The 27,803-nt window shown below is 41.0% G+C and overlaps 3 protein-coding genes and 1 non-coding gene across 4 annotated transcripts; 1 reads left to right on the top strand and 3 right to left on the bottom strand.

Annotated features, from left to right (window-relative positions):
• The first annotated feature begins 3,624 nt into the window (after nt 1-3,624).
• ninj1 (ninjurin 1) lies at nt 3,625-8,834 on the top strand. The gene is made up of 3 exons (XM_070847044.1): nt 3,625-3,874; nt 6,443-6,680; nt 7,772-8,834. The coding sequence occupies exons 1-3, from the start codon at nt 3,815-3,817 to the stop codon at nt 7,912-7,914; spliced, it is 441 nt and encodes a 146-aa protein (XP_070703145.1). The 5' UTR covers nt 3,625-3,814; the 3' UTR covers nt 7,915-8,834.
• Nucleotides 8,835-9,639: 805 nt separating this feature from the next.
• Nucleotides 9,640-9,767, bottom strand: LOC139220679 (U6atac minor spliceosomal RNA). The gene has a single exon (XR_011585855.1). It is a non-coding gene; the product is annotated as a U6atac minor spliceosomal RNA (small nuclear RNA).
• Nucleotides 9,640-13,273, bottom strand: card19 (caspase recruitment domain family, member 19). Its single transcript, XM_070842793.1, has 6 exons — nt 13,238-13,273; nt 12,595-12,734; nt 11,609-11,765; nt 11,403-11,465; nt 11,179-11,244; nt 9,640-11,036 (listed from the first exon to the last, which is right to left on the bottom strand). Exons 1-6 carry the CDS (start codon nt 13,242-13,244, stop codon nt 10,927-10,929), a joined length of 543 nt encoding a protein of 180 aa, XP_070698894.1. The 5' UTR covers nt 13,245-13,273; the 3' UTR covers nt 9,640-10,926.
• A 728-nt stretch (nt 13,274-14,001) lies between these two features.
• On the bottom strand, nt 14,002-25,994 carry LOC139212661 (protein bicaudal D homolog 2-like). The gene is made up of 8 exons (XM_070843159.1): nt 25,422-25,994; nt 21,236-21,448; nt 19,835-19,987; nt 19,130-19,549; nt 17,554-18,543; nt 17,190-17,341; nt 16,429-16,660; nt 14,002-15,371 (listed from the first exon to the last, which is right to left on the bottom strand). Exons 1-8 carry the CDS (start codon nt 25,659-25,661, stop codon nt 15,369-15,371), a joined length of 2,403 nt encoding a protein of 800 aa, XP_070699260.1. The 5' UTR covers nt 25,662-25,994; the 3' UTR covers nt 14,002-15,368.
• Between the last annotated feature and the right edge of the window lie 1,809 nt (nt 25,995-27,803).

Raw genomic sequence — 27,803 nt, 5'->3', positions numbered from 1 at the left:
TGCTTAGTATAGTAATTTCCCTATAAAACTCACAGCATACAGTGTTTTCATTCACTTTGTTTTATGTTATTGTTTAAGTTTCTTTATAAGCTTTTTATAACATGAGTTTTCCAACTTTCTTTAATCCCTGAATGTGTAAACGTTTTGCATGCTGTGAGCCCCTATTGTTAATACTGTTTAACATACACTACTCACAAAAAGTTAGGGATATTCGACTTTCAGGTGAAATATATGGAAAATGTAAAAAGTGAATGCTACAGTGATATTATATCATGAAAGTAGGGCACCCAACAGTGGTAGGTATACCACAACAAAAAATTTTCAGTGTCTCAATAAATTGGGATGTGGCCAAAGGACGTCCACTCCTCTCCTTTCTGTGACTCTTCCAGTCTCTGTATCTCTGTTACAACCTCCTGATGACACTCTGTGACCCTCTAAGCTCAGTGAACACCTCCGTCTGAGGACTTCCTGTTTGAAGCCTCGCAATGGCGAGGTGCTGTTGATCAATTGTTAGGTGTCGTCTTGGTCCCATGATGTCAGAATGTGAACAGCATGATGAGGAGGACTGTTTAAATACCAATTCTAACTGAAGCAGGAAATGTATTGATCGATTCATGGATCAAACCTGCTGTGAATTTTGCTGTTAAGCTTCTTGTTAGAGAACAGCAACTTGTGCAAAAAGTACTGAAACACTGAACAGTTGGACATGTGCATTCAAAAGTTTAGAGAAGGTCACATTAAGTTCACCTGGAAAGTTTAGAATGCATTTTAGGTTCATCCTGAAATTTCACCTGAAAGCCAAATATCCCTAACTTTTTGTGAGTAGTGTAATTCCACATGAGTTTCTATATGAAATAATACAAATGTTAAAAATCTACCTTCAAATCTTATTATCAAAAATCTCCACCAGTAGAATTAAGAAATGTTTTTAAGAAAGGGGACCAGTATAGACCACCAACTTTTATAGCTTTTTCTTATGTTTTTTTTTTGTAGCATAAACCAGGTTACATATTCACTTAAGATTATGATTATCACCAATCATCAAAGTCCACTGAATATCCACCATGACACCCTTTAATGAAGGCCCCTTACAGCTTTGTCTTAAAGCCCCTTTAACATTCTCTCTCAGTGTTAATACAATACAGTGATTATTAAATCTAGTAAATATACTACAGTTTACTATCATTCACAACTTTCCTCAGAGAGTTGCCTCAGGCTGCATTCAGTTATGTTACAAATTGCTGCAATACAGAGGGATTTGGGTATTAACCTTTTAAAGGTTGTCACTGATGTGCAACTTTATACCATCTTAATAAATGTAACCTAAATACACAAAGTGGACATGTGGCATAAGTAAAGTTGTTGTTTTTGTAAAGGTCAGGGATGGAGGTTAAGAGGCCATACTGTCATTCTATGCCCTGTTTTAGGCTTGACACATGAATTAAAACTATTTTTACATTATTACACTATATTGTATACTATATTATTGGTTTGTTTTATACCACAGAATCATAACATTTGAAGTGAGAGAAATGAAGGGCAGAAAGGTTAAAATTCTCTCTTATGGTCTCTAAAGAGTTCCGTTTCTCCACAAGGATGAACCTACAGGGACAGTTTTACATTTTATGGGGTCAAACCTTAAGGACAGACCTGCCCTGATCACCAAGGAAACAGTAGAAATAACAGGAAACAGCAGGCGGGTGTGGTCAGGCCTTCGTTTACAATGTAAAACCATGAATAAAACAATCAGTGTGTGGTCCTCCGTCTCGTTCCCTAACACATGACCACGGCAACCATGCTGCTGTTTTCTCGCTTCGCTTTACACACATAATCTTAAAGAATATGACTTGTCTGAGAAATCAACTGGTAGTTTGGTTTAACATATGTGTAGTACTGTTGCCAGTCTTTGTCTCTGCAGTATCAGCTGTGATACAGAAACGAACTCTTGTGGTTTAACTGCTTGATCTCTAAAACTCTTTGGTTTTTCAGGTAAAAAGTGCTATGAGTTGTCATTAATGTAAAGGTGAAGATCACAATCATGCCAGACTTCACTAGAATTACACCTGGAAGTAGTGGAAGAAGTATTCACATCATTTATTTCAGTAAAAGTAGTAATAACACACTGATACAATACTCGATTACAAGTTAAGACCCTGCATTCAAATTTTCACTCACATTTTCACACTAGTATTAAAGTATTATCAGCAAAATGTCCTCAGGCTACTGATGGCAGATTAACAGTGAAGAGTGTGAAACCTGTGAACAGAATAGTCATACTTATACAGTCTCTCATTAGGCTAGCCTCTAGTCATTCATTCATTGTTTTTTTAATATTGCATTTATTCTTTTATTTGTATCCGTTTATATTTTCAGTCTTTGAGTGAATGATACATGAACCCAGACAGTCTGCAGCGAGTAGCTACATTACGCTCATGCGCTTGTGTGTCTGTATTTCCAGACCTAAAGAAAGGAATTAAAGGTCCCATATTCTGCTCATTTTAAAGTTCATACTAGTATTTGGAGGCCCCACTAGAACAGATTTACATGGTCTAATGTTCAAAAAACACAGATCACACGATCAACGGATCCATTTATGACACCGTAAGGGGAGCCAAATCTAAACAACGTGCTTTCACTCACATTTACGATGGAGCAGGAGAAAAAGAGAGAGGGTGGTCTTTACTCAGGGTTGGACAGGCGGCACACAGAGGGACACGTTTATGTTGAAAAGACACTTAAACATGCGTTTTGCATAATGTGGGACCTTAAAAGGAATTACTCTAAAACTCATTCAGATCTGGAGGCCACTTCTGAGTCCAAGTGTGTAGCATTAGATGTCTTTATTGTCTTTTATCTATTCTCCCATCTGTTTCTCTTTCTTCCTTCTCTCTACTGTTTCTCTTACTGTTTCCTGTGCATGTTGCTCTTTGCTTTTGTTTGACCCCACCGTTTGGCTTCCTGCTGTTAGATTGCCCCACGAGTATCCGGCTTTGCTTTGTCTGTCAAAGAACTTTGTTTTTAAAGGTGCCATATAAATAAAGTTATTATTATTACAATGAGATAATAATCCATCAATCCAACCATCCATCATCTATACAGTTTATCCTTCAGGGTCACAGGGGTGCTGGAAACCCCAGCTGACTTTGGGCGAGAGGCGGGGTACACCCTGGACTGGTCGCCTGTCAATCACAGGGCAGAGACAGACAACTTAGAGTCACCAGTTAACCTAACCTGCATGTCTTTGCACTGTGGGAGGAAGCTGGAGTATCCGGAGAAAACCCAAACAAGCACGGGGAGAGTCCGCAAACTCCACAGAGAAAGACCCTGAGACCTTCTTACAGTGAGGCAACAGTGCTAACCACTGAAATAATAGTCCTGAAATAATAGTCATACTGAAATGCTCTTCTCCTTTCTAGGAACCTCCTCATGGCACCACAGGTTGAGAGCCACTGCTCTACAACATCCTGTAGTACCGCATTAGCGCCCATGGTGGCAGTAGAGAGCCATGTAGCAGCTCTCTGCCTGTACAGTGTATCAGTTTAAGACTAAAGCACGGCTCGGCTCGGCTCGGGTATATTACATCAGCATTTCAGAGCCAGTTAGGGAAATTACCCCTTAGTTAGATGGTTTCACCGGAGAGGCTCTGTGAGCTCAGCCCCCCTGTCTGAGGGCGGTAGAGTGGAGCTGGTCTCCAGCCTGTCGTCACTGCAGCCTTTGGTACACTGTGTGTCTCTGTGCCCGCCGACCAGACCACCGACTCCTGCGCAGCCCACGACATATATGTGAGCGACCTACCGGGGGTTTGATCGACAAGATGGCCTCGGACAACATGGAGATGAACGGAGATGCTGACCGACACGGCGAGGCTGCGGAGGTAAGGCCGAAACAGGGGAGAGACTTTTAACTAGCTTCTGGTTCACTAGTGTTGTCCCAAATCCTCATCAGACTCTGATCCCAGACCAGTTTCACAGCAGGCCGGTGTCCACCCATCTCTGCCGCCCTCTCAGACACCGCGGTGTGACCGAAAAGAGCATTTTGAAGTCAGATAATGTGACCCGACCGCTTCGGATCAGCTCAGATTTCAGGGCACATCTGAAGGTTTCAGCTGTGATCGAAGTCAGCTGCTCCTCAGCTGGTTAATGTGAAGTCCGAGGTTACTCACACAGACCAGGTGGGCTGTCTGTGTGTGCTGTGAAGGGGTCAGATCAGTGACCTAAATCAGGGGTATGATCCGGACCAGATGGTCTAAAACTGTGCTCACATTCAGGGAAGCAAATAGAGGCTTAGGCTGCCTCAGGAGAGCCTGTCCACGTGCCATGCAAAACATGTATGACAGTGGCATGATGTGCCTGTGTACAGTTTCTGTTCATGTCATCAGAACTTTCAATGAGAAGTGTCATTAATGATAAATTCAATTCAATTCACTTTTATTGATCCCCCAAGGGGGTATGTTCCCTATTCCCTAAAGAATATAGAATAACAGGTTATAACTTGTGTCACAGACTGTAATTTCTAATGCGGGCTGTAGAGGAATGTAGAGCTGCAATCAGCTACAAATCATGTTGCATTATGCCACATTAGGCCTGTTGGTCTATTTGGGACCTCAACTGTATCATATGTATAGACGGAGAGTTCAGGTTTGTGTTTGGTTGAAATAACAGTGTGGTGCTTGGTTAAAGGTAAATAAAGCAGCCACAGAGGAGGACCTGGCTCTGACCCGGTGGTCAGTAATGACCTGTACTGTCCTTGTTGTTACTTAATTAGACATTTGACAAAATGAATCTACAACTATTTCAGTAGTTGGTTGATATTTTAACTTCTCTCTTGTCTTCTCTCTCTTTTTAAGTGGAATATCGTTGATTGTTAGTTGGACAAAACTAAAAGTATTTAAAGACATCAGCTTGGGGCTCTTTTCTTTCTTTTAATAGATTGACAGAAATGCAACCATTGATCCAGGTTAACTGATGATAAAACATGATCATTTGTTGCAGGCCTACTTGTTTCTCAGCTCCAACATTCAGTGTGAGGAAAATGATCATTGGAAATATAGTATAGCTGTAGTTAAAGTGTCACTATTAAAATAATAGGGGTGCTTGGTACCAAGCTTATAAGTAAATAAGTATGACAGGGACTTAGAGCATGTCAACAGTGGGCATGTCAGGCTTTCTGTCTGCCAAAACTTGTCAATTAGAGACATTAATGGTAAATCGAGTCTGCTTGTAGAGCTCAGTGTCACACATAATGTCTCAGTGGGCTTCACAGGCTCATGAGCAGCAGCAGCTCCAAGCCAAGTTCTGTGGGAAGACGACAACAAGGCTAAACGTGTTCCCAGCGCACGAGGAAAAAGAAGACCACAGAGATCACCACTCCTGTCGGTGCGAAGAGGACTTCAATATAGCTTGTTTGTGAAGACGGCTTGTAGTAGTAGAAGTGAGAGTGACAGATGCAGTGAGCCCCAGCTCACTCATCTGCTGGTTAACCACATGAGCGTCTCAGGGCGCTGGGTTGAATCTTGGTGCCTGATGTCGCCAAATTGGGCACAAGGGCTGCATTGTGCATTGCAATGAGCGCTACAGACTTACACTCCACCCAGATGAAAACCTGAAACAGGTGTCCGCGGTGACTCTGGTTTCCTGTGATGTGATGTGTTTTTTCTGTTTGTTTTTAAATGATTTACCATGTACTCGTTTCACTTGTGGGATAAATGCACCTCCTCTCTTTCCTGCTCCACCAAAACAAAGGAAATTGATTCTTCCACATTATCTCTTCCTGCATACATTAGTCAGTCCATTTCAGTGGAAATGGAACAAGAAATTCTGCTCATTTTGACTTTCCCCAACACTATACATTTCAGACTCAGTTTTATTTATTTAAGAAACAACATTGAATATTAAATACGAGTCTGTTTCCTTCTCGTGCTTCAGATGTCACGACTTAAACAGTTCGAAAGAAAGGATGTGGTCAAAGATTGACTTTTAACACCTCAACTGAAAGCAGCTCAGTGGTCTGGATGTTCCTGTTGCAGTTCAGCCACTGTAAAACTTTCACTTCCATCAGTCTCTTTCTAAGAGAGAAAAAAAAAAACTCAGATTGCCTAAATCAGGCTTTTAGTTTTGCAACCTCACCGATCAGTTCTGGTTTCTAATTTTGTTGGTGTTGATGGAAAAAGTCCCCATTAATGCTGACACACTTCTATAAGTCGTAACGCCCAGTAGGAGACAGCCAGTCACATATTTATATGATGGCAGCGCTCTATTTTTCTTCATGTTAAAATAACTATTTACACACTATGTTTAGTTTCAGGTGCTTGATTTTTATCACAGAGCAGCAGAGAGGGGTCATTCTCAAATACTGAGTTTTCAAATGCATAATATCAGCTCGTTCTCGATTGCAGACGTCACTAATGTGCCGTACTGATGTCTGGGTTTGTGTTTGCCTTCAGGCCCTGGTGCGAGGCCGCATGAGGAGGCAGCAGGGACCTCTGAACATGAACCACTATGCCAACAAGAAGAGCGCGGCAGAGAGCATGCTGGATGTGGCTCTGCTGATGGCTAATGCCTCCCAGCTGAAGGCCGTGCTGCAGCAAGGACAGGACTTTACCTTCTACGTGCCCCTCATCACTCTCATTAGCATCTCCCTCATCCTACAGGTGGTGGTGGGAGTTATGCTCATCTTCATAGGTGAGGTTATTGTGTTCTGTTTTGGGCCACGAAAAATTATTTCAGTGTCTCCTTTTGCAAAGCTGTGTTAAGTATAAATAATGTTTCATTTACTTTGTTCCAGGCGAGCGACTGTCTATGTGACAACTCAGCAATATCAGTAACCAAACCTCCTGCACTTTGCATGACACTGAAGTTACACATTGAAGTTACAATTATGACTTTTGGCCCTGTTGGGTCTACGCATGTGTGTGACTTCAGTGTCACGACCGACAGCTGCTTTCAGTTTGTACTCAAATGATCACAAAAGTAGTTCTTCTTTTTTTGTTTTGTTCTCAGTGTTTGTGTAACGTCACCGTTGTTATGATTTCAGCACAGACTCAGGCTCTACAGCTACAGACATTCCCTACACGTTTACGGACTTCAGAAATGGACAAACTTGAATTTCTGACTATGTCAGGGTTTAAAACGAGCGATTTACAGCCGCGGGCCTTATGCACATGGTTTCACAAGCTGAAAATCCTATTTACGCTTATCTGGGCACATAAATCTGGGAGCACAATCTTTGTTTTGTCAATACAACTGGCTAATGACTAACATACTGGGCTGGTAAATTGAAAGGACTGAGCTTTGCAGGACATACATTGGTGTGCTCCCCCCCACACACACCCCCGACCGTACCCTTATCTTACCCTAACAGAGAATACTATTGTGATGTAGAGCTGACTTTAGAGAGCCACAGGAGGAAGAAACGCCTCTCAGTCACCTCTGCAATCTGCTGTTTCCTATTTTTAAGAGTCATAGGAGATTTGCTAGTCCTCCGATGGACAGTAAAAACTGCACATTTCCTCTCTGTCTTAAGACAAATGTTCTTTCTCAGACCAGCGAGGCGTGTGATGTGCTAATAAAGGATGAAGCTGATGATTCACCTGAGGGGAGCGCTGTCAGATGCTGTTCATCTATATCACAGTGCTCAGTAATGATTACCTCACTTCACTGCTATTCTGTCAGGACACTCTGTGCTGCCCCCTTGAGGACAAAGGCGGTCACTCCTACTGACTAAGCAAAACTCGGTGAGGGCCTCATGTTTCGTTTCTCTTTTTCTTTCTCAGTTAAGTGGAACCTGAATGACGAAAGCACGCACTATAAGCTGAACATCATGGAGAACTTCACAACAGCCTTTGTCTTCATCATAGTCGTGGTCAATGTCTTCATCACTGCCTTTGGAGTCCAGCAGCCCGCCTCACCTGCTTGATCACCTTGGACGTGACACTCCAGTCCTACTGGTCAGCCTAGTAAAGATGGACCTGCACATTATTTGTGCAGATGAACAAATGGACAGTTATTTATTCACCATAATGAATGGCTAATGCACTGATCAGCCATTCTGTAATTCAACCTCCCAGGCTTAAGGTGACCCAACATACCGTGAGGATCAGGTTACATTCCTGTGTGTGTGTGTGTGTGTGTGTGTGTGTGTGTGTGTGTGTGTGTGTGTGTGTGTGTGTATTGGAGGGGTTGTCTTCTTCTCTAAACATATCTGTGGATAAATGTGTGGTCAGTCTTTATTAAACGGGGCAGTTCACCAGTCTGTTAACTCTTATAATGCTCAGGTTACAGGTGCAAGTAAATGATTGCCTTTAGTTATGAGAAACATATCAGGAGCAATATACTGGATGTCAGTCACAACCTTTGTGAAGACCGACATTCTGCTGTTACTGTAAGAAAAACTGCCTCTTCTGTCTAGTATCTGTCAGCCTGATGTATGCTTGCATCTTAAAAGAAACAAGAACAACACCATTACCACAGCATGATCCAAATGAAATTCTTAACAATAAGTGCATCTTGACCTGTTGCTGCCTAATGAGACATTACATGATATAACAGCTTTATAATGAGGGCAAATGTACTGTTTACAGTGTTATAAACCTCAGCCAGTTAATGAAGTGGACCTTACAGGCTTTATTTCTTATGTGCTATGCAAATTCTGGTGTGTAATGTTTAGACAAATTAACCTGTGTATGTTAGTGTTTGTGGGTTGTATGTATAGTCGTATATATAGTGGCTACTTTTAGGCATCATTATCAAGTTTTTTTAAAGACCAAAATATTTCACATCTTTTACTGTATGCTCTTGTACTACACTGTGACTATTTTACATGAAATTTATAAATAAAACTGCAAAAGTTATTTTCTATCATGCATAGTTTTTTATTTTATTGTACAAAGACGAAAAAATCTCAATCCTACAAATGGTGGCACTTCCAAATTTAAGGCTTTTTAACACACGACACAGTACACGCAGAAAGTGACAAACTACAAGGCACTGGACCTCATACCATTTTACCAAATACCATTATTTCCTTTTAGAATAATGTTACAAAATAGATACAATAACAACAACACCATGCAAGTTGCATGAATGTTTTCATGTACTTCTGGTATCCTGAAGTTTAACCGTAAAGAAATACAATTTAATAAAGCACCATCATGATAGTTATATTCAGAGGCCCTTCACTGTCATACATTTTAATGGAAATGTTTAATTTACCGTCATTTCAGTTCATTTTCTGCCACATTTTGTATCTAAATTAAGCTCATCAGAGAATACATTATCAATATATAGTCAAAAAGGCACAGTAGGAGCAAACAAATATCCAGCCTGCAGGATACAATATCCATCAATAGATTAGGGTGGAATTTACAAACAGTTAAATGTACTTTTACTTTATGAGACAGACTGTATACTGTGTATATTTTTTTAAAACACTCCATGTGTTCAGCAGTGTGTTACAACAGGAAAAATAAATGTTTCCATCCTGCCCGCCCACAGGAAACAAAGACACGGGAAAATATTCAGGCAGCTTCCGGTCTGTAAGTACTTTGTGAAAACATGAGACGAGGTCAGAGATCAGTAAATGTAAGGCAAGGAAATAATAAATCGCCAATTAAAGAAAGTCGAAGTGTAACAGATGAGTGGGAAAAAAACTTGGTTAGAGATGCCACGAAGTAGGTGGCAATGCCTTAACCGTATGTGTGTTGAAGGCCACAAGGGCCAATTCCATCCTTGTCAAGGGGAGTGCTAACCTTCTCTCCTTTCATACAACACAAGAGCATTACAGGGGCACGTCACGTTATATACACGAAAATATGCCACTTCGTTTTACTTACGGTGCAACTTTCGGTTTATATTTACCACATTCACACAGTTCTTGCGTGTTTCAATGAAAACCAATTGATCTTTGTTGACACATCGTTACTATTACATTACGATTTTTCATACGACATTTCTGTTTTAGTTTGGTCAGAGGTCTACCCATAATGCACCGCGCTCGTAGTGCCGGATATCATTGGTAGAAGAATTCACGTGATGACAAAGCTCAGTATTTAGTCGTCTATTGTTACCATACAGACACTGCTCCGTTATTTCTGCCTGTTTAAATGACTTTTTTTTTTTAATGAAGAGCACAATAGTCGGGAAGCTCGAATGAAACCAGCACAACCCAGACTATGTTTAGTGATGTAGTTCACTTTTGACCACAAGGGGGCAGTTATGTTGTACCAAGAGCTTGGCCTCATTGGACAGTGATCTTTGTTTCAGTGTGGGGAGTGCATTGTAGTGTGTTTAAGTAATCTTGACATCAACTGAGCACAAAGGCAAGCATAATTATTCCTTATGCAAATAAACGTGGCTGAGCGCACTGCAAAGAAATACACATAGTGCTGTATGAACCAAAATGAAACTCAAGGAGTTGGGACACCAAAGTGTACCACAGTATATAAAATTTAAGTTATTGGTTTTTGCATTTAATGGTAATGAAACATGTACTGATGAATTGGCGTCCATCATTTTTGTAGTGATGAAAAATGCTCATATTTAGTCATTTAAAAAGCCTTATTTTGACACTACTGAGTCAATGTTTTCCTAGTTTAGTTGGTTTGTCAATGTTGCTTTGTGCCATATTTGAAGATTATAGCAAGAACCTGATTAATCAGCTTGTTTTTGATTTCACTGTGATCATCCCTTGAGTGCATTCAATCCCTTTAACCCACTTAAATAGGTGCATGTGAGGAAACAAGAGCTAAAAGCAGAATGACGCTCTGAATTTGCCCCATCTTCCTCATATTAGATCGCAAGCAAAAAATATATACAACTGTGTACAAAATTAGTATTCAGCTCTTGAAAAGATGTGTTGTGCTGTGCTTTGGTATAAGTAGCATTTAAAGGAGCGGCACCACTGCAGCACCTGGTGTGAGGAAGTCACCCCCTACTTCATGAGGCTTTCTTCAGTGTACCATATGAGAACCTCCTGAGCTTTTCTTTTCAGACCCAGAGCAGCCATCCCGAGGGCCCGGCTGCCTCCGGTCACTTTAGCCTCTGCAGAACAAAGACATTGAATTGTATTGTAGTGGAATTGTATTTTCAAAAGCATGCTTGTGCTGAAGCTGATTTACAACAATATCTGATCATCACAACTGCAATGTCAGCTGACGTTAAAAAAATCTGTAAGACTACATACCACTGTAGTAATAGAGCAAAGCCAGTCCTACTGCAACACCTAAACAGCCCAGAAAGAAGTGGGGACCTGGTGGGAATGAACATGTAACAATGTACATGTAGTTAATTATCTGGTGTGTTTGTAAGTGCTGAGTAACTACCCAGACTTTTCCTTGTTTAGTGATTTTTGCTGTTTATTGTATTATTTATCGTATTGACAAACAGACTTTTCCATTTAAGTCTTACCTCTGTCGTTCAGAACATATTTCTGATGATTGACACGTGGATATTTGAATGGATCTAAGGAATCTGGATTAGGGACAGATACGGTTTAGTAAATATACTAGAATACACAGCTAAATAAACATAATCCTTTCTGTGATATTTAAATAATGAATAAATATGTCAGTGGGATCACACGTGACACAGTGAAGCAGTTTTCGGGGACTAACCTCTGAGGCGGAGCCGTGTGGGCAGGCTGTAGTACACCTCTTCTACATGCAAGTGAAGAGCGCGGTAAAATTCCCTGCACGCTTCCTCTCCTTTCGCCTGCAGGTGTGTCAGGAGCTCACCAAGTCGAACGCTCGTGGGCACATCCAAGTTTCGGAACTGGAAAACAATAACAACAGTCTTAACAACAACAAATATTCTTTCCTGGGATGTTTGCGGACACAGCTCGCCCAGGCCAGAATGGAGCATCTCCACTGGGCACGGGATGTGACATCAGTGCATTTAGCAATCAATCAATCTTTATTCATATAGCAACAGGTCATAGCAAATGTTATCTCAAGAGACTTTCCATAAAAGAGCAGGTTTGAGCAAGACCAAACTCTTTAATTAAAGGAGACCCAATGATCCCCACATGAGCGAGGACAAGGTGGCGAGCGGAAGAAAAAACTCCCCTCGAAAAACTAAAAAACAGAATCTGATTCAGAGGTTGGCGGCTTTCTGTCTGGGTTTAGTAAATAAATGTGAGCAGGGGCAATTGTAAGGTATTTATACTTTCCTTGGGTATTTTCATTTTATACTACTTCATTCTTTTACTCCAATTCAAGAAGAAATAATGTATTTTTTTTTACTCCAATATATGTAACTCACAGCTACATTTACTAATAATACTCTTCTGATTATGTTTTTCCATTGAAAACCTACAATGAGTTTATAAAATATGATGAATGGATTCAACTACAACACATATACAGCTACAGCACTAAATGCTGCTTATAACTAACCACATCAATAATAACAGTAATTTAATATATGCTAATATAAGTTAGACAGAGGCTATTTTTCATACTTAAGAAGAACATTGTACAAATGCACCTTTACAGTACATTTCTTAATACACAACTCATTTAAAACTATGTGTAATTTGTGCTGAATCTCCTCCACCCCTGGGTGCATGTGACCCACACGCTCTTTGTGTATGAGGACTTACTCTGGTGGCCTCCTTGTCTGTGAGGATCTGCGGGTAGATTCTGTTGAGCTGCAGGATGAGTTTGTCCACCAGCTCCGTGTCCAGTCTGCAGTCAGCTCTGAGGAAGGCGCTGTCCTCGATCAGCTGCTCGTGAAAACTGTCTGTCCATGTTAACGGAGACACGTGTCAAAAAAAGTTAAATGACCTCGTACATTAGCTAAAGACCCTGCTTCCTGTGCGGCTTTTGAATGGGACGTCGGTTTTCAGTAGCACAAATACACAAACAGGCTACTGAGGGGTAATTATTATTAACATCATGTTCAGCCTGTTTTCGTAACTGTTGCAGGAGAGAATCAGGGCACGGAGGAGCGTGAATGTGGCGCAATAACACTTCATATTTATCTAATTTGCGTGTTGACAGCGAACTGAAAAGTGAAGCCTCTACCTTACGTCAAAAGTGTTGTTAACAAACTTTCCCTAAACCTCAACAGGACTTGGGAAGAGACGCTACACTGTCGGCGGCAAAGCGAGGCGACTTCTCCGGCCTGTAGTACTGCGGTAATGTTCGTGTTTAGGACCTAAGCTGAAGACCTTACAAACATGAAACAGCAGGCTGACTAAATGGTAAAAATAAGCGTTATTTTGGTTAAAGAAAGACACGAACCTCCCATTGTGGAGTCCCCTCTGTCCTCTGTCTGGACACGCCCCCTGACGTCATCCCGCCGGCAGGGAGCGGCTACGTCAACGTCTTCAAAAAAGGAAGGAAAAAAAAGTTCCCCTTCACCGGAAACGGAAATGGATGTAGTAAAGGCTAGGCTAGGCTAATTGGCTAATTATGTTGTTATGGATTCTTTACGAATAACACAAACTGGAATTGATGTTGTAACTACGAATGAAGACATGACTTAACTTTAATGTGATAATAAATCTGTTTTATAGTGATTCCTACAATTCAAATGTGTATATTTTAAATACACAAAACATGTAGCTTCCCCTGGTTAAAATGGCGTTTGTGACTGAAAAACTGCATTTTTGTAAAGTGGCCAGTAGTACATTTGAAGTATTGTTAGATACGAGCTCTATAGTTGTGTTCATTTATATATTCCTTACAAGATTTAAAATGATGCATGCACAAAGATTCATCTCTTATTAAAATAATTTCCTTCGGGATTAATAAAGTTGATCTTTTCTTATCTAGCTGCAGAGAAATCTGCATGTTTCAGAAAAAACGGTCAATACTCGACATGCACAAAAGAAGCAATAATACAGCCAGTATCCACCCCAGGGTACCATTAATATTGTACTCTCTACTGACTTGAGTGGTATAGGATAAGTCTACCCATCTCCAAATGTTATATGTCTTTTTAAGTTATCAACAGTGAAATGGTTGTTAACTTATGTTTTATCAAAAAAGAACAAAGACCTCAGTCCTGTTAAAGTTAGATTTATTTCTTCACCAGCCATAACTGTTAGCAGACTGTGGCCCACAGTCATGAATCTTGCTAGTGTTTTACCACAAGTTCAGTCTTATTGATATTCTGACCAGACAACTCCACTCAAACTCCCTTATGAAACAAAAAGGATGAGGACACCCTGTAGTCTGGACAGCGTCAAATAAATACAATTGCAGTTATAGTAAAAACATATAAAATCAATTCGGACCGAGTATGTGAGCAACAATGTGTGAAATATTTTAACATAGCATAAACATTTAGTCGTTTCTTTTCTTGCCATATTTGCAAATTGCACTTGTATAAACAACACAAAAATGGCACTGCAGGCTAACTGTGTGCAGAGCAGACAATGAATTTTAGGACTTTAAAGGTTTACAAAAAGTTGCATTGAAACAATCCATTAAAAACTCTCCTTCATGAATAAAGTTTATGAATACTATTCACATCTGACCTTAACTTAGAAATCTTTAAATAAACTTTGCATTAACACTCTTCCATAGACATAACAAGCATACTTGAATTTGTTACAGCTCTGTCATGTCTACAAAGGAGGAGCCCAATCATACAAAATCTGGTTTAGACCCTGAATTGAAGTTCATTATTTGCAGGATCATATCATGAAAATAGCATATTGCATATATTTTTTCAAATACACGAAACAAGAGAAATGGTTATCAAAAATCAGACAGCTTGTTTCTATGGGTTGTCAGAAAGCCGCCCCCTCAAGGCCAAAAGGAAAACAACTAAGGCAGAAAATCTTACTTGTCTCTTTCATTTGATTTCAACCTGTGAGTTGAAAGTTCTGGCTTAAAAATTAATACCACATAATCTCTGGCTTTGTTGTTAAGAAAATAAATAGGGATAAAAAAATGTCATCAAGAATGGCACATAAACATGCACAGCCAGTAAAAATACTGAATAACACAAACAATTAGTGTGATTTTAGAAAGAAAGAGGAACCACCTAAGAGCAAACAAGAGAAACAAAAAGTGCTCAGTCAGGGTAACAGGCAACGAGTATTCAGCAAAGCACCCATCTTGATTCTTCCTCTGGTTTAGTAATAATAGTGGTGCGTGTTGTTGGAAGACTGAAGGACTGCAGTGGGCTGCTGATGCGATGAGTCATTCTTTCTGCAGTCAAAATGTTCAACAGAATTTTACATACAGGTTTTGGCACTCTAAAACAAGGACCTTGGCAAATACTGTTGGATATGTTCTTGTGTTGGCGATAACATGATGTGGACCATGATTAGACAAGAGTGAGGGAACCGGGAGCAGAGGTAACCGGCAACAGTCACAGACACTCTGACGGACCTCCTTAAGGACACTTGGCATGATTCATTTACTGAAAAGAGAAAGATAAAACAGAGGATAATCACATTAAATTGATGGCTGAAATCTCAGTTTCAGAATGAAGTTAGCGGTCATGAAAGTGGGATGGCTGCAGCAAGCAGAGGACTGAGGTGTAGTATGCATGCAGAGCCACAGATACTACAGTCAGTGTTTCAGCCATCTCAAGACAATTTCTCTTCAGAGATTTTAAACTTTTTACCCACTTTTAATTTTTAATACAGAATGGTGTCTTATTTGTTATTAATACTGAACTTAAAAACTCTATCAACATATTGTTTCTTGGTTTGTGTTTAGTTTTTTTTAGCCAACATGTAATTCACAGTTTTACCTTCGTTTAATTTATATCTCACTAGCTGTTCCCAGAGAAATAATGAGGAAGATAGCATGCATTATACGCTGACAGATTTGTAGTCCAACTGTTGGGACTGAGATCTATGTTCATATAACTAAAAATGCATCTTCTAATATCTCGTATAATTAAATGGTGACTAAAAACAATAAGATAAAACCTGTTCCAGAAACTGTTTTGGGTTGGAATTGCTGACCGGTTGTATGTTCATGAATCTGCGTGTGTTGACTACATGTACCATTATCCACCAACAAAAAAAATAGACATGTCACAGAACTCAAACATGGATGAAAGCTTGGTACCTTGCATGACACTTTATACCTGCCTATACTTATCACAGCAAATGTGAGAGGGATGCAGCCTGGAGGCAGATGTCAGTTGAATTAAAATTAGCACGCAGGGTTTCCAGTTTCATCTGGTTCTCGGTCCAAATAATATAAATATCACACAGAAAATAAGACTCATACACCATGCTTGGGAGACTTGTGCCTTCCCTCGCCATTATGTGTTAATTATAGTATCAAGATTAGCTCAGTGTTAGGAAGAATGAGTGTATGTGAAGCCTTACAATAATGCAAATGCGACAAAAATATAAATTTAGAAGCTTACAAAGGCCACATAAAGCCTTGCAGATGAACCCAGGGCCTCTGCTGATGCTTTGTGGCTCAGGGTTGGTTCTGCAGCACGGCCTCTGACTTACATGATGGTTGGAGGTGGCTCCCTTGCCCTTTGATTTGCCCTTGCCTCCCACCGCCGTGGCACTGCTGCGTCGCGCCTGCTCATGGTCGAACTCCAAGTCCTCCAGGCGCTGAGTTAAGGCCAGTTTCTGCTGTATGGCCATACGTAACAGAGAATTCAGGGTCTTCTTTTCATCCTCAGCAGCAACCAGCTGCCTCTGCATGTCGTCCAGCTGGGTCACATACTCATCGCACCTGAGAGGCAAAGAGGGCAGAGGGGAGGTGAAGAGAAGAGCAAGAGAGGAGAAAACAAAGAAACGAGAGATAGATGTTATTTCCAGCAGGTGGAGCAATTTGCCTGCGCCTGCTGCTCTTGTCACATGTTTTCTCCATTCCCCAGACAGCATTTTCCAGATGGGAAGATGAGGTCTGTGCTCAAGTATTACATCAGACTGTTCCCACAATGCTTTGTGGCTTTCTCACAAACATACACATAAGCTCACACAATATAACTGTCCAAGATAAGCACCCAGGTCTTTCTTTTTTCAGTTTTTCATTTAAGAAAATATACTGAAGAGATGCAGAATTAGGAAGATATAAAGAATTTTGTTCTTTTGGTATTTTTGTAACGCTTCCTGTAACGGATAGAGTATAATGGATTTCATGTATAATGGTGTGAGCACTAGAACATCTCGCCACTACAAAACCACATGATGGTTAATTTCATGTTTCATATCAGGAATGAAATGTTAACAAGTGATTATGTACATATATATAATCATACCTTGTAGCAAACATGGCACGAAGAGAGGAGAAGGTAGCAGCATCCTCTTTCAGAGCCTTGAGTTCGTTGCGGAGCTTCATAATTGTTTCAGTCACCATGGCCTTCTCACTCTCATACTTACTCTTCAGGTTGGCCAGAGCCACCTCAGCCGTCTAAAGAGAATAAGACGTTAAATAATTATCTATTTCTTGAACTTTCATAAGGTCTAAGCTCAGTAGTTATTTTTAGCTTCAGCCAATTATCCTTTTCTGTTGTACTTGTTAGTTTGAGAAACAATGGACATCCTTCCTCTGAGAAGCACGCACCGCAGGCATGCATACACACAAGCACGCACATATAGATACGCTCAGAGTGGTCTTCTGACCTGTTTGTTGGCCTTGAGCACAGCTCTGAGAGTGGCGATCTGTTCCCTTTTGGTGCTAAGCAGTGACTTCAGTTTGAGGATCTCTTCCATGCAAGCCTCTTTGTCCTTGTCAGCCACGGTGCTCAGCTCCAGGTTGGCAAGTCTCTGTCGGGACAGCTCAGTGGTGCGATCCACTGCCTGCTGCAGGTGGCGGATCTGGTCCCTGATGATGGCTACGAGGTTATAGATGTTCATGGGTTCTGGCCGGTGCTCTGGAGCCGGGGTAGCTGCTGGAGGTTTTGACTTTCCAGGGTCAGTCTCAGTGATCAGCCCGTTAGTGAGAAGCACAGACTGGTGCTCCTTCCCTTCTTGCCCCTTTCTTACTATGGCCTTGCCTTCCTTGTAGTAGTCGAGCATGACACGGTTAGGGGTCTCATTGTTGCACATGCACACATGGTTGTAGAGATTGGCCAGCTCCTCACTGAAAGCTATGAGCTCATCCTGGGCCACGTTAAGGCTGCCAAGTGATTCTCCTGCCGCCTCGCTGACCAGACGGAGCTCCTTCTCCAGACGAGCCACCTCTGCTTTATCTGCTTGGCTAATCTTCTCCAGGGACGCCAGCCTTGACCTCAGCTCCTGGACATCGCTGTCCAGCCGCACTCGCTCATCTTCATACTGTGTTCGACACTCTTCATACTTTGCCTTCACAGTCTTCAGCTCCTGCCTCAACTCCCCAGCTTCGGACACCGCCACTGTGTATTTACACTGCAGAATCTCAGGTCCGTTGATGTCCAGCTCGTAGTAGTCTCCATCATCGTGGCTGTCCCTGTCTTTTTCACTGTCAAAGGCAGACTGGCGCTCTTTACTGGCCTGAAGTTTCCTCATTGCGCTGAGGTTCTCAGTCAGCCTGTTGACAGTTTCCTTCTGCTCAGACACAGTCCCATAGGCCTGTTCCAGGTGCTTCTGGCTCTCCTGGAGAGAGTTGATCAGGGCCACTTTCTCCCGCTCCACCTAACATAAAAGCAAAGGCATTTTCAGTCAGCTGGCCAATTTTATGTTTCAATCATTTGTTTTTGATGTTTTGACATTAGGAAAATCAATGAAATAACTTCAGCACTTAAACTAAATCCTAGTCATTGCAACCATCTTTCAAATAAAACGTGATGTCAGTCGATAAATGCTACTTTGCAAAACTTGTGTAAACTCTTTAAATTAATTTGAAGGAATGTAGATAATGAGCGATGTGCATTCAATTAGCTTTGTCTATTTTGGTCAGATAAATAGAATCACTGGGAACAGAGAATAAAAGAGTGACTGCCACCAATTTAAAAGTGGAAAAAGAATATATGAGGCTCTGTTCCGAAGCTTAACCAACAGTCTCTTTTCTATACATGTCTTACAAGGTGTCTGTGATAAATGGAGACGTTACTGTGTTACAGATACACATATACGCATACATGATATACAGTACGTTTAAGCCTAAAGTGGAATCTACTTTTGAGTGAGTTTGTTGAAAAGATGGGATGGAGCAACACACTGCAGTAGTTCAGCAAGTGGTGTTGCTGGATGGTCAAAAAGGATCTTATGGATCTCATACCTGAACAAGCTGTTGTTTAAGTTTCTGGATCTCAGAGATGTTGAGCTCGCTCAGCAGGTCGTCCACCAGGCTTGGAGCTGGCTTGCCTTCACTTGCCTTGACCAAACCGTTTTCAAAGCCTCTGATTAAATCTTCGTTGTCTGCCTCGCTGATAGTAGAGGGATCCTCATGGAGCTTTAGGTTGTCGATGGAGATATTGAAAGAGCTGTTGTACACTGAGCCGCCAATGGTCATGTAGTGGGAGAGCTCCTTGCGCAGGGTGGCCTTCTGCTCACGCTCTGTTTTAATCGTTTCTAAGGCCTCCGTCAGCTGTCGCTCAGCGATTTCTCTCAGACGCATGGCTTCCTCCAGCTGGCTGTGTAGGCACTGGGAGTCCTCTTCCAGGCGGCGGATCTCGTGCTTTAGACCTTCAAATTCCACCTTAACAGATTGTCAAAAATATAATTAAGTCTGTAAGTAATTTTACTCCACTGATTTGTGCCAAAGCAGCTCATATTGCCCAAAATGTTGTTTTATTGTCAATAAAAAAAGGAACAAAACATTTTTTGACTTTTTAAGTGTTGTTTTTGATGTCTTTCCTTGTCACTTTCTTACATGACCTACAGATTATGCAATTATACCAAAATGTGTCATAAAGGGTAGGAAAAACATGGCTATTTCTCCTCTAAGTAAGTAAAGTATCATGTCTGATCTTCTTTGTCTCACCTGGCTCTGTTTCAGCACAGACACTTGTTTCTGAAGAGTAATGTTCTCATCTTCCAGCTCGCTGTAGTCCTGCAGCAGACGAGCCTCCCGGACCTTGTACTCTCTGATGTCATCACGCAGCTGACTGCGCTGCAGCTCTGCCAGCTCTGAACTCTTTACAGAAGAGTGGGGAGAAACATATGAGATTATACTCAAATAATCATTGATTGAAAAACTTTTATCCGGACTGTGAAAACTACATCTTTAAAACGCTCAATCACTAAGTGGAAATAATCTGTTTGGTTTAGGTGAGGGGTGGCGTCTGGGCAGAGTATTCAGGAGGAGGAGAACTCTAATCCATAATGATGACTGTTTTTTGCATTGATATCCACGTAACACGTATTTGGACATGTAATGCAATATCAACAAAAGAGTAGAAAGCAATATAGAGGCAAGCAGAAAAGATTATGAAGCAGCTACACTCCGTGCAGTATCATGAACACCCCCCCCCCCCCCCCCGCTCGCTGAGGAGTCTCCAGATGATGACCTGCTATATTCACAAATGGGCTAAATCCGACATAACATGGACTTAATTCTATGGAGCAGGCCAGCTAATGTCCAGTTCAACTGATTTGGACATTTGCATTCTCGCATGCAGCTCCTCCGGGTTATGTCTAGATAAGTTCAGGGTTGCAGTGCATGTGTGAAAGGGGCTACTGTGAGTGAAATGAGGATCGGCGTGTCAGCATGTTTCACATGCCACAGGGGCAAGACTTTGGCAGGCGAATGTAATGACGGAAGGAAGACATGGTCCACTTACCAATTCATGCTACAGAGAGCCCTGGCGGAGGACATCCTTTGTGTCACTCACAGTGGACCATTACATCATCTTTCCTGCTGGTTTCACCGCAATCCTGCTAACTGACCCTCCCCCCACTATGAGCACAGACTTCAACTCTCACAACTCACACTTAGACACTCAGTGGTGATCTGGTCTCCATGTCAATCTAAAACTCCACTAGCTTTACTGACCTGCTCTTTCATCCTATTTGGATTATAACTGAGGCACACCATGAGCCTTTCAAGCACAGACATATTTTGATTCAAAGTTACTGGCGCTCATTTACAACTGTGAGATAAACTAATCCAGATTTTAGCCCCAACATAAAAATTAGAACTGATGTTAGAAAAACAGTTCAAGTTTCCACAGCTTTACAACATAAAAGGCTAGCACAAAGACACATGACACAACACACACGTAAATGGTGGAGCAATTTCAAGTTAACAAACGAGACGTTCACAAAAGAAAGATCTAACATTGATATATACTGATCAACAGAGTGTGTAATTAAATAGAGAGATTACGGAATTTTCAAATATTGTAACTCTGCTTTTTAAGATTTATACAATTAAAACAATCACCTCTCTCATCTCCAGGGCAATGGACGACAGCCGTTCGTTTTCACTCTGCACACTGGTGAGGGAGGCTTTCGCTTGTCGCAGCTCATTCTGCAACTCTAGGACCTTCTGTTGGTACTGAGCCTCCTTGCTGGCGGACTCCAGGATCAGTGACTCTTCCCTGCTTTCCCCGTCTGCTGCCACCTTCTTGTGGGTTGAGTAAGCTTGTCCAAAGGCCTGTGGGGCGGACAGGATGAATACACATCAGCGCAAACTACTTTGATCAAGGACAAATAGCAAACCTTTTCTGCACACACACAACCACAAGTATGACTAGAATAACCACCGACTATAGATAAGTGTTCTCATACTTACCTAGAGATTATCTATTCGAAAATACCAGCAGCGAGTCATTCACTGCATTTATTACTAGTTGTCTGTTCGCCTCTTGTGTCACAGAGGACCATTCATGTACAAGTGCTGTGTCACCCTGCTGCTACATTTTGGTGTTATTTCATGGTGTTCATATTACGCACTTACAGAGCATGGAAAGAGATTGCTGACAGCACTGACTACATTTCAACTGCAGAAATTTGAGTTCGTCATGCTCATATGACAAGTTGGAATCAAATGGAGGCTGCTGTCTTCCAGTTCACATTCAGGTAATAGAAATACTCTCATTCAGTTTCCTCTGCCTTGGAAATCTGACTGAGACAACTGATTTTACAGATAATTAAATCAATTTCAATTAAAAGTCACGTTTTCATGTGCAACAAACGTGTGCTTTGCCATGACTGGTCTTTTCAGCATGCAATAATTAGATTACAATCACTGTTACAAGTGCCTGTCAAATACAATCAAACCTAAACAAAATGACTTATTTCATACTCACACTCATACAACAGCACTCAATCACAAGCTATCCATGTGTCATCAATTCCAATCTCTTGAAAACCTTCCTTCTGTTACATCCAAATTTGACCTAAATTTACCATTTGGCTCAGAGCTTGTTTGGAATGACACTCAGCCTGGGAGTGAGCACTTCCTGACATGTCGACTCAAGGCAACAAAAACACGATGGATTCAGCAGGAGGGACCACAACCTGGTCATATTTATCCATCAAAATAAAACTAAGTAAGTAACTTTTGGACATTTTACATACGTTTTGTAACTGATCTGAAAAGCTGCTGCCTTTTTGGCTTATTCAATCATTTTGACCCACAACAAAACTCCACAAAGAAATGATGACAAAGGCATTTGCTCTTATGTCAGTTAACGGCTTTTCCAGAGCAGAGGCAGCCATTGCAGCGACTAATGGAGGCGACCACAGTGGGGTTGTAAATGCACTAATGGCTAGAACCCAGGCAAAGTTTATAGGCGGAAGGGCAGAACTTTTATCTCCCCTTTCCGCCGGTGGAAAGGTAATTACACAAACACTGCTAACGTGTGAAGATTTTATGAGTTTAATTAATTCATTTATCATGAGTTTTATTTTTCATCGGGAACACAAGACCTTTTTTCTTAGACACAGGTTTTTCCCCTCATACTCCTTGTTACTACTACCTACTCTGTCACTATGGGTGCTCCCCCCTTTAGCTATGGCAGACCAATGATTGCTGGCTGAGGGAAAGCACATCCAGCACACCAGTGTGCCAGTGCGGAAATGTGGCCACAGAGTCCAGATTTTAAAACAACTGCAAAATACAGAGAAAGTTACTTAACTGGCTCAATCAGCATTGTGTGAACTTGTTCCACAAGGGGTTGAATTAAATGCAAAAATCACACACTCTAGCTTTAAACTAACAATATTGGCAAAACATTATGCACAAGTTGATGTCAGATTCCCACAGCAAACTGACTTAAAGGTTTGTAGACCTCTACAGCCAACAAACACTGACACTGAGCTAAACTGGTGTTGTAGCAACTGCAGTCAAAGACGGTCCTGAAACCCACCCACAGCTGCAGCTCTCCGCCCCACCAGCACCTACCCCACCGGTCTGTGCACTACAGTTTTTAGTCAAACAAACTGAGATGTGCAACAAGCAGTGGTCAGCAGTGATGTGAACTGGTCTGTGGACTTAAGCACAGTGAGTACTTATGGATGAGTCCTTTTCCAAAGTCAGCCTCCGTGACAGTCAACCAGAATCACGAGATACCAAGAGGATGACTACAACAATCAACAATGACTCACTTAGTGACCACACTGTGAGCTACACCATGAATAACCTTAATGTCGACAGAAATCATCATCAACATAAGACTGAGAATAAGTCATTGAAAGCTGCAGGGAGAGGACACAAGTGACTTCCTCATCATGACTACGTAATTTATTAATTGAAAATGGATCTGCAACAATTCTAAAAAATAAATTGTTTCAGTCCTTTCTCAGGCAAAAAGGCTAAACTGACTCTGATTGCAGCTTCTTCACTGTGAGGATTTGCTCATATGATATTAACCTGACTATATTTAAGGTTAAACAAACTAACTGTATATATGACATTTGGCAGTGGGGAGCTTCAACAGGGACTGTCCAATGTTTTGTGACATTTCATAGACCAAACGATTCACAGTTTGAGAATATAAACAGATGATTAATCGATGATGAAAATAATCGTTAATCACAGCCCTCGATCAATATGGATAGAGGAATAAGGCTTGTAATTAAACAGAGCATTTTTTTCAGGTAAGTGACAGACTGGCTTCTATCTTGTTCACCATTCGACTGGCTTTTATCTTGTTCACCATTCAGAGCAGTTATCTGTACACAATATTATGCATTTGTGGCCTCATGGCTCCCATTGAAATACCAGACAATTAAGTATCCCAACACACTAAATTATTGAGAGCAGACAGACAATAACAATTCGCAAACATAACTTCTGAATGCTGAAGCCAACGTGGAAGTGCTTTAGGATGCAGTTCCTCTAAAGGGTGACAAACTGGATGCAAGAAAACTGTGGCTAAACTGAGAAGAAGGGAAAACCCCAACTTCTCTATTGAGATTAAAAATGTTCCAGAAGTTACGATCTTAGTAGCTAATGTCACTTCTTCTTATGTTGTCTGTCTTGGCCTCTCCAATTCTGCAATGATGGTTGTTGCTCCTTTTTAGCGTCCCACCTCAGATTTGGCTCTTCCTCATTCTCCATTTTTTGAAATCTTATGGCTCCAATAACAGAGATGGCAGCAAATGGTAAAACCAAACTACAAATCACACCTCAAGTCATCAGAAGTCAATGGTTGATGTTCCAGACTACAACATCACATTTACTAAAGCAAGAATTAAATCGCTCGACAGGCGTTGGAGTCATACTGAATGTGAAAAGAGGTTCTGGCTTAAAGTCAGAACATCTTAAAGCTGAAATTAATTGGATAAAACAGGTCTTGGGCAGCTTAATTTATTGATGATGACAGATGAAAAACTCCTTACCATCTCCCCTGACTGCTCCACTGACCTGACTTCATATTGACAAATGATCCCAAAAGGCTATTCAGGGAAACATGAGACGGGCTCTGTTGTAGTTGTGGGTTAGAAATGTCTCTCCTAAGAGCCAACTTGGACACCAGGATAGAGGAGTTATGAAAATACCATGGGAGGGTATTAAATATCTTAGGATTTACTTCTGACTGAACTTCAAAACAAGTCTGAAACATTTCTTTATTACTACCGCCTGATCCTCCCCGTTTCTCCTAGACACAATAAACCAGCAGCTGGATGGCCACACAGGCATGGAAATCTGACATCCAACTGCAGCTGCAGACGTCTGATTTGAAGGCCTCAACCTCACATACCAAGAGCAAGTAGGGGCAAGTACCATAAAGTAACATCAGTTTATATTCTTCAGCATGAAGAAAACATCCAGCTACACAGCTATTAGCATTTAGCAACCACATGAAAACCTGTCATAACATTATGACAGACTTCATATATGGACTCCACAGACTTTGAGCTCATCATAAATACTTAATGGCACATTTAAATTGCGGCTGAGCTCAATATGGACCATAATTGATAGTTTATTTAAATAAAATAACTTATGATGCTTCTGATTGCGGACTGTGTGGCTCTGACTGACACGTTAAAAGCCGTTGGTTTGACCGTTGACGTGTTGCTAACCGAACAGTTGCTAGGTTACAGGCCGGGTTACAGTCGGAATAACGTAACAACCACCGGTAGTTTATTAAAGGTGTGTGGCTACAACCCGGGGGTACCTCCTTCAGCTGATCCAGCTCATGCCGAACCGTCTCGTACTCCGTCTCCAACTCATCGTATCGCTGCTTGAGCTGCTGCTTCTCCTCCAGCACCGCCAGTCCGTACTCCGCCGCCTGGATCTTCTCGTGGGTCGTTTCGCGGAGATCCCGGGTAAGACGCTCCACCTCGGCTCGAAGCCACTGCGGCCCGGCCTCCGTCACCAGTACCGCTTCGGGGTATTCCTGCTCCTCCATAGACATCTTGGTGAGCCGCCGTCTCACCACTGTGACGGGACCCAGCCCTGGTTAGAAGGAGCAGCGCAGAGAACCACCAAGACCGCAAAAATCACTGCCTTCTTTGTCTGAGCCGCATTGTCGGGACTTAAATGGCGTTTAGTTCCCTTTGCCTTTTCCCGCCACAGACTTCGACAAAGCTCAACCTAGACGATACTTTTGTCATTCTCGAGGAGTTTCTTCAGCCTCCTCATGAAGCCAACGGAGGAAACTTCAGTTGAGATCATCGATTGGAAAAAGCTACCCCTGAACGACATTCAAACATGTGTGACCGGGAAGGGAAATGTAGTTTTAAGAGAGATATCAATGTCTCAGCGACTACGTACGGCAGCTCTTGTATTACCTTCAAGTACCAGAATGCATTGCGTGGTCTCGGATTTCAGTACAGTACCGCCATCTAGAGACATTACAATTAAACTACAACTATATCCATTAGACTGATAGTGTATTGAAGTTATAAAAAGGACAAATTGTGATTATGGTTGTAAATGATTGATTGTTTTCATAATAAATATTCTTTAGAATGTTTTCAGTTTAAAAAAAAAAGGCTTATCATGATTTCACAGAGCATTTATGTCTGTTTTGTCTAATAGCTCTGAACCAAATGAACCATTTAAGATTTAAAGTACGATTTAAAGATTTAAAATACAGAAAAACAAGCTGGAAAATAATTCAACAACTGATGTGATTGATCAATTATCAAATTAGTTGCCATTTCTTTTACTGTTAATTAATTGTCTAATTGTATCAGCTCTGTTAATGATTTAAATGTAAATGACCCTGCTTTTAATCCTGATTGAGATTTTCTTAAACACATTGACTGGCACTATAAAACTATAACTGTTTTCTTTTCTTTATTTATAGTCACATGCGAAATGCATTAGTACTGGCAAATGCCAAACAAAAATGTTTCATTTTTTCTAGATGTCAAACTCTTCCATTAAATTATAAATATAAAGAATAATGAAAGGTCTCTCAGGTTTTCCATACTTTTTGAGCCTTGATACACTCTTTAAACACCACAACAGACAATAAAAGGATATGAATGTGAAAGCAAAACAGTCTTATCTGGGAGTTTCCTTTGTACACAATAGTTGGCAGAGTGGTTTGACCAGGTTAAAGAAGTATGATTGTCTTGTTGCTGCTACACTTGTCTGGAGAATTAGCCCACAGCTGAGCGTCAATGGTGCGTACATCTGTATCTCTAGGCCTAAGGGTCTTCGGGTCCATCTGTCACAATATTAATCCATTGTCTTGCTATATATATTGTTGATATATATTAGTACATTACGTCACTATTTATACTGATATCTATCACTTGCTTTCAGTCTCTCTCTCTCCTACCTGTATTTACTCATCAGGCTGCTTGTGTTGATCTGTCTCTACCAAGATGTCATAATAATCTTTTCTTACAGGAATATGGAAGAGACTTCAATCTTGACTTTTACAAACACTGTACGTACATTGAAGTCCACATTAAAAGAGGAAATTGCTGACACACCACATCCTTAAAGAAATTCAACGGTATAATTTCATTCTCTTCCTCCAAACATTTCAGACAAATATCTCCATTTTTATTCAGTCTGCTTTGGTCTGGGATGTGGGACAGCACTCTATAGGCCTTTTCGTTGTAAGTAGATATACTTTCTAAGTCATCATCCTCAACTCTGAATTGTACCGTGTGAAATAATTTACACTTTGTACAACAATGTGCAGTTTCAGTTATCCAATTCGTGGACAAACCTACCTAGTCTTGTTTGGCATATTTTAGGTTAGTAGCACTGTAATCATTTAAGAATGTTTGTGTTGCATTCACAGCACTCCTCCTTCCTTTGGTCCTTGCCATGTTTTTCACCATAGTGTTTGAGATTATTGGCATAGTCTTTGGTAAGATGATTATTGTTCTAAAATTTACACCAAATTTTAGCTATTGCTGTATTTTATGTTTTGAATATAATTTTTGTCTTATAGTCATGTTTTGTCAACAGTGTTTGTTTTGTATGTTTCCTGTCAGACCTTCCTGCCCATACTAAGGAATGTAAAGGCCCTCCCTATGACAGAAGAGGTACACAAACTGGATAAATGATTTGGTCATGATTTGTAGCAGAT

Source organism: Pempheris klunzingeri, chromosome 2 (genome assembly GCF_042242105.1).
Source record: "Pempheris klunzingeri isolate RE-2024b chromosome 2, fPemKlu1.hap1, whole genome shotgun sequence".
In the NCBI taxonomy this organism is placed as follows: Eukaryota; Metazoa; Chordata; class Actinopteri; order Acropomatiformes; family Pempheridae; genus Pempheris; species Pempheris klunzingeri.
Note: the sequence above shows the minus strand (reverse complement) of the source record. Positions and strands in the feature narration are given on the sequence as shown.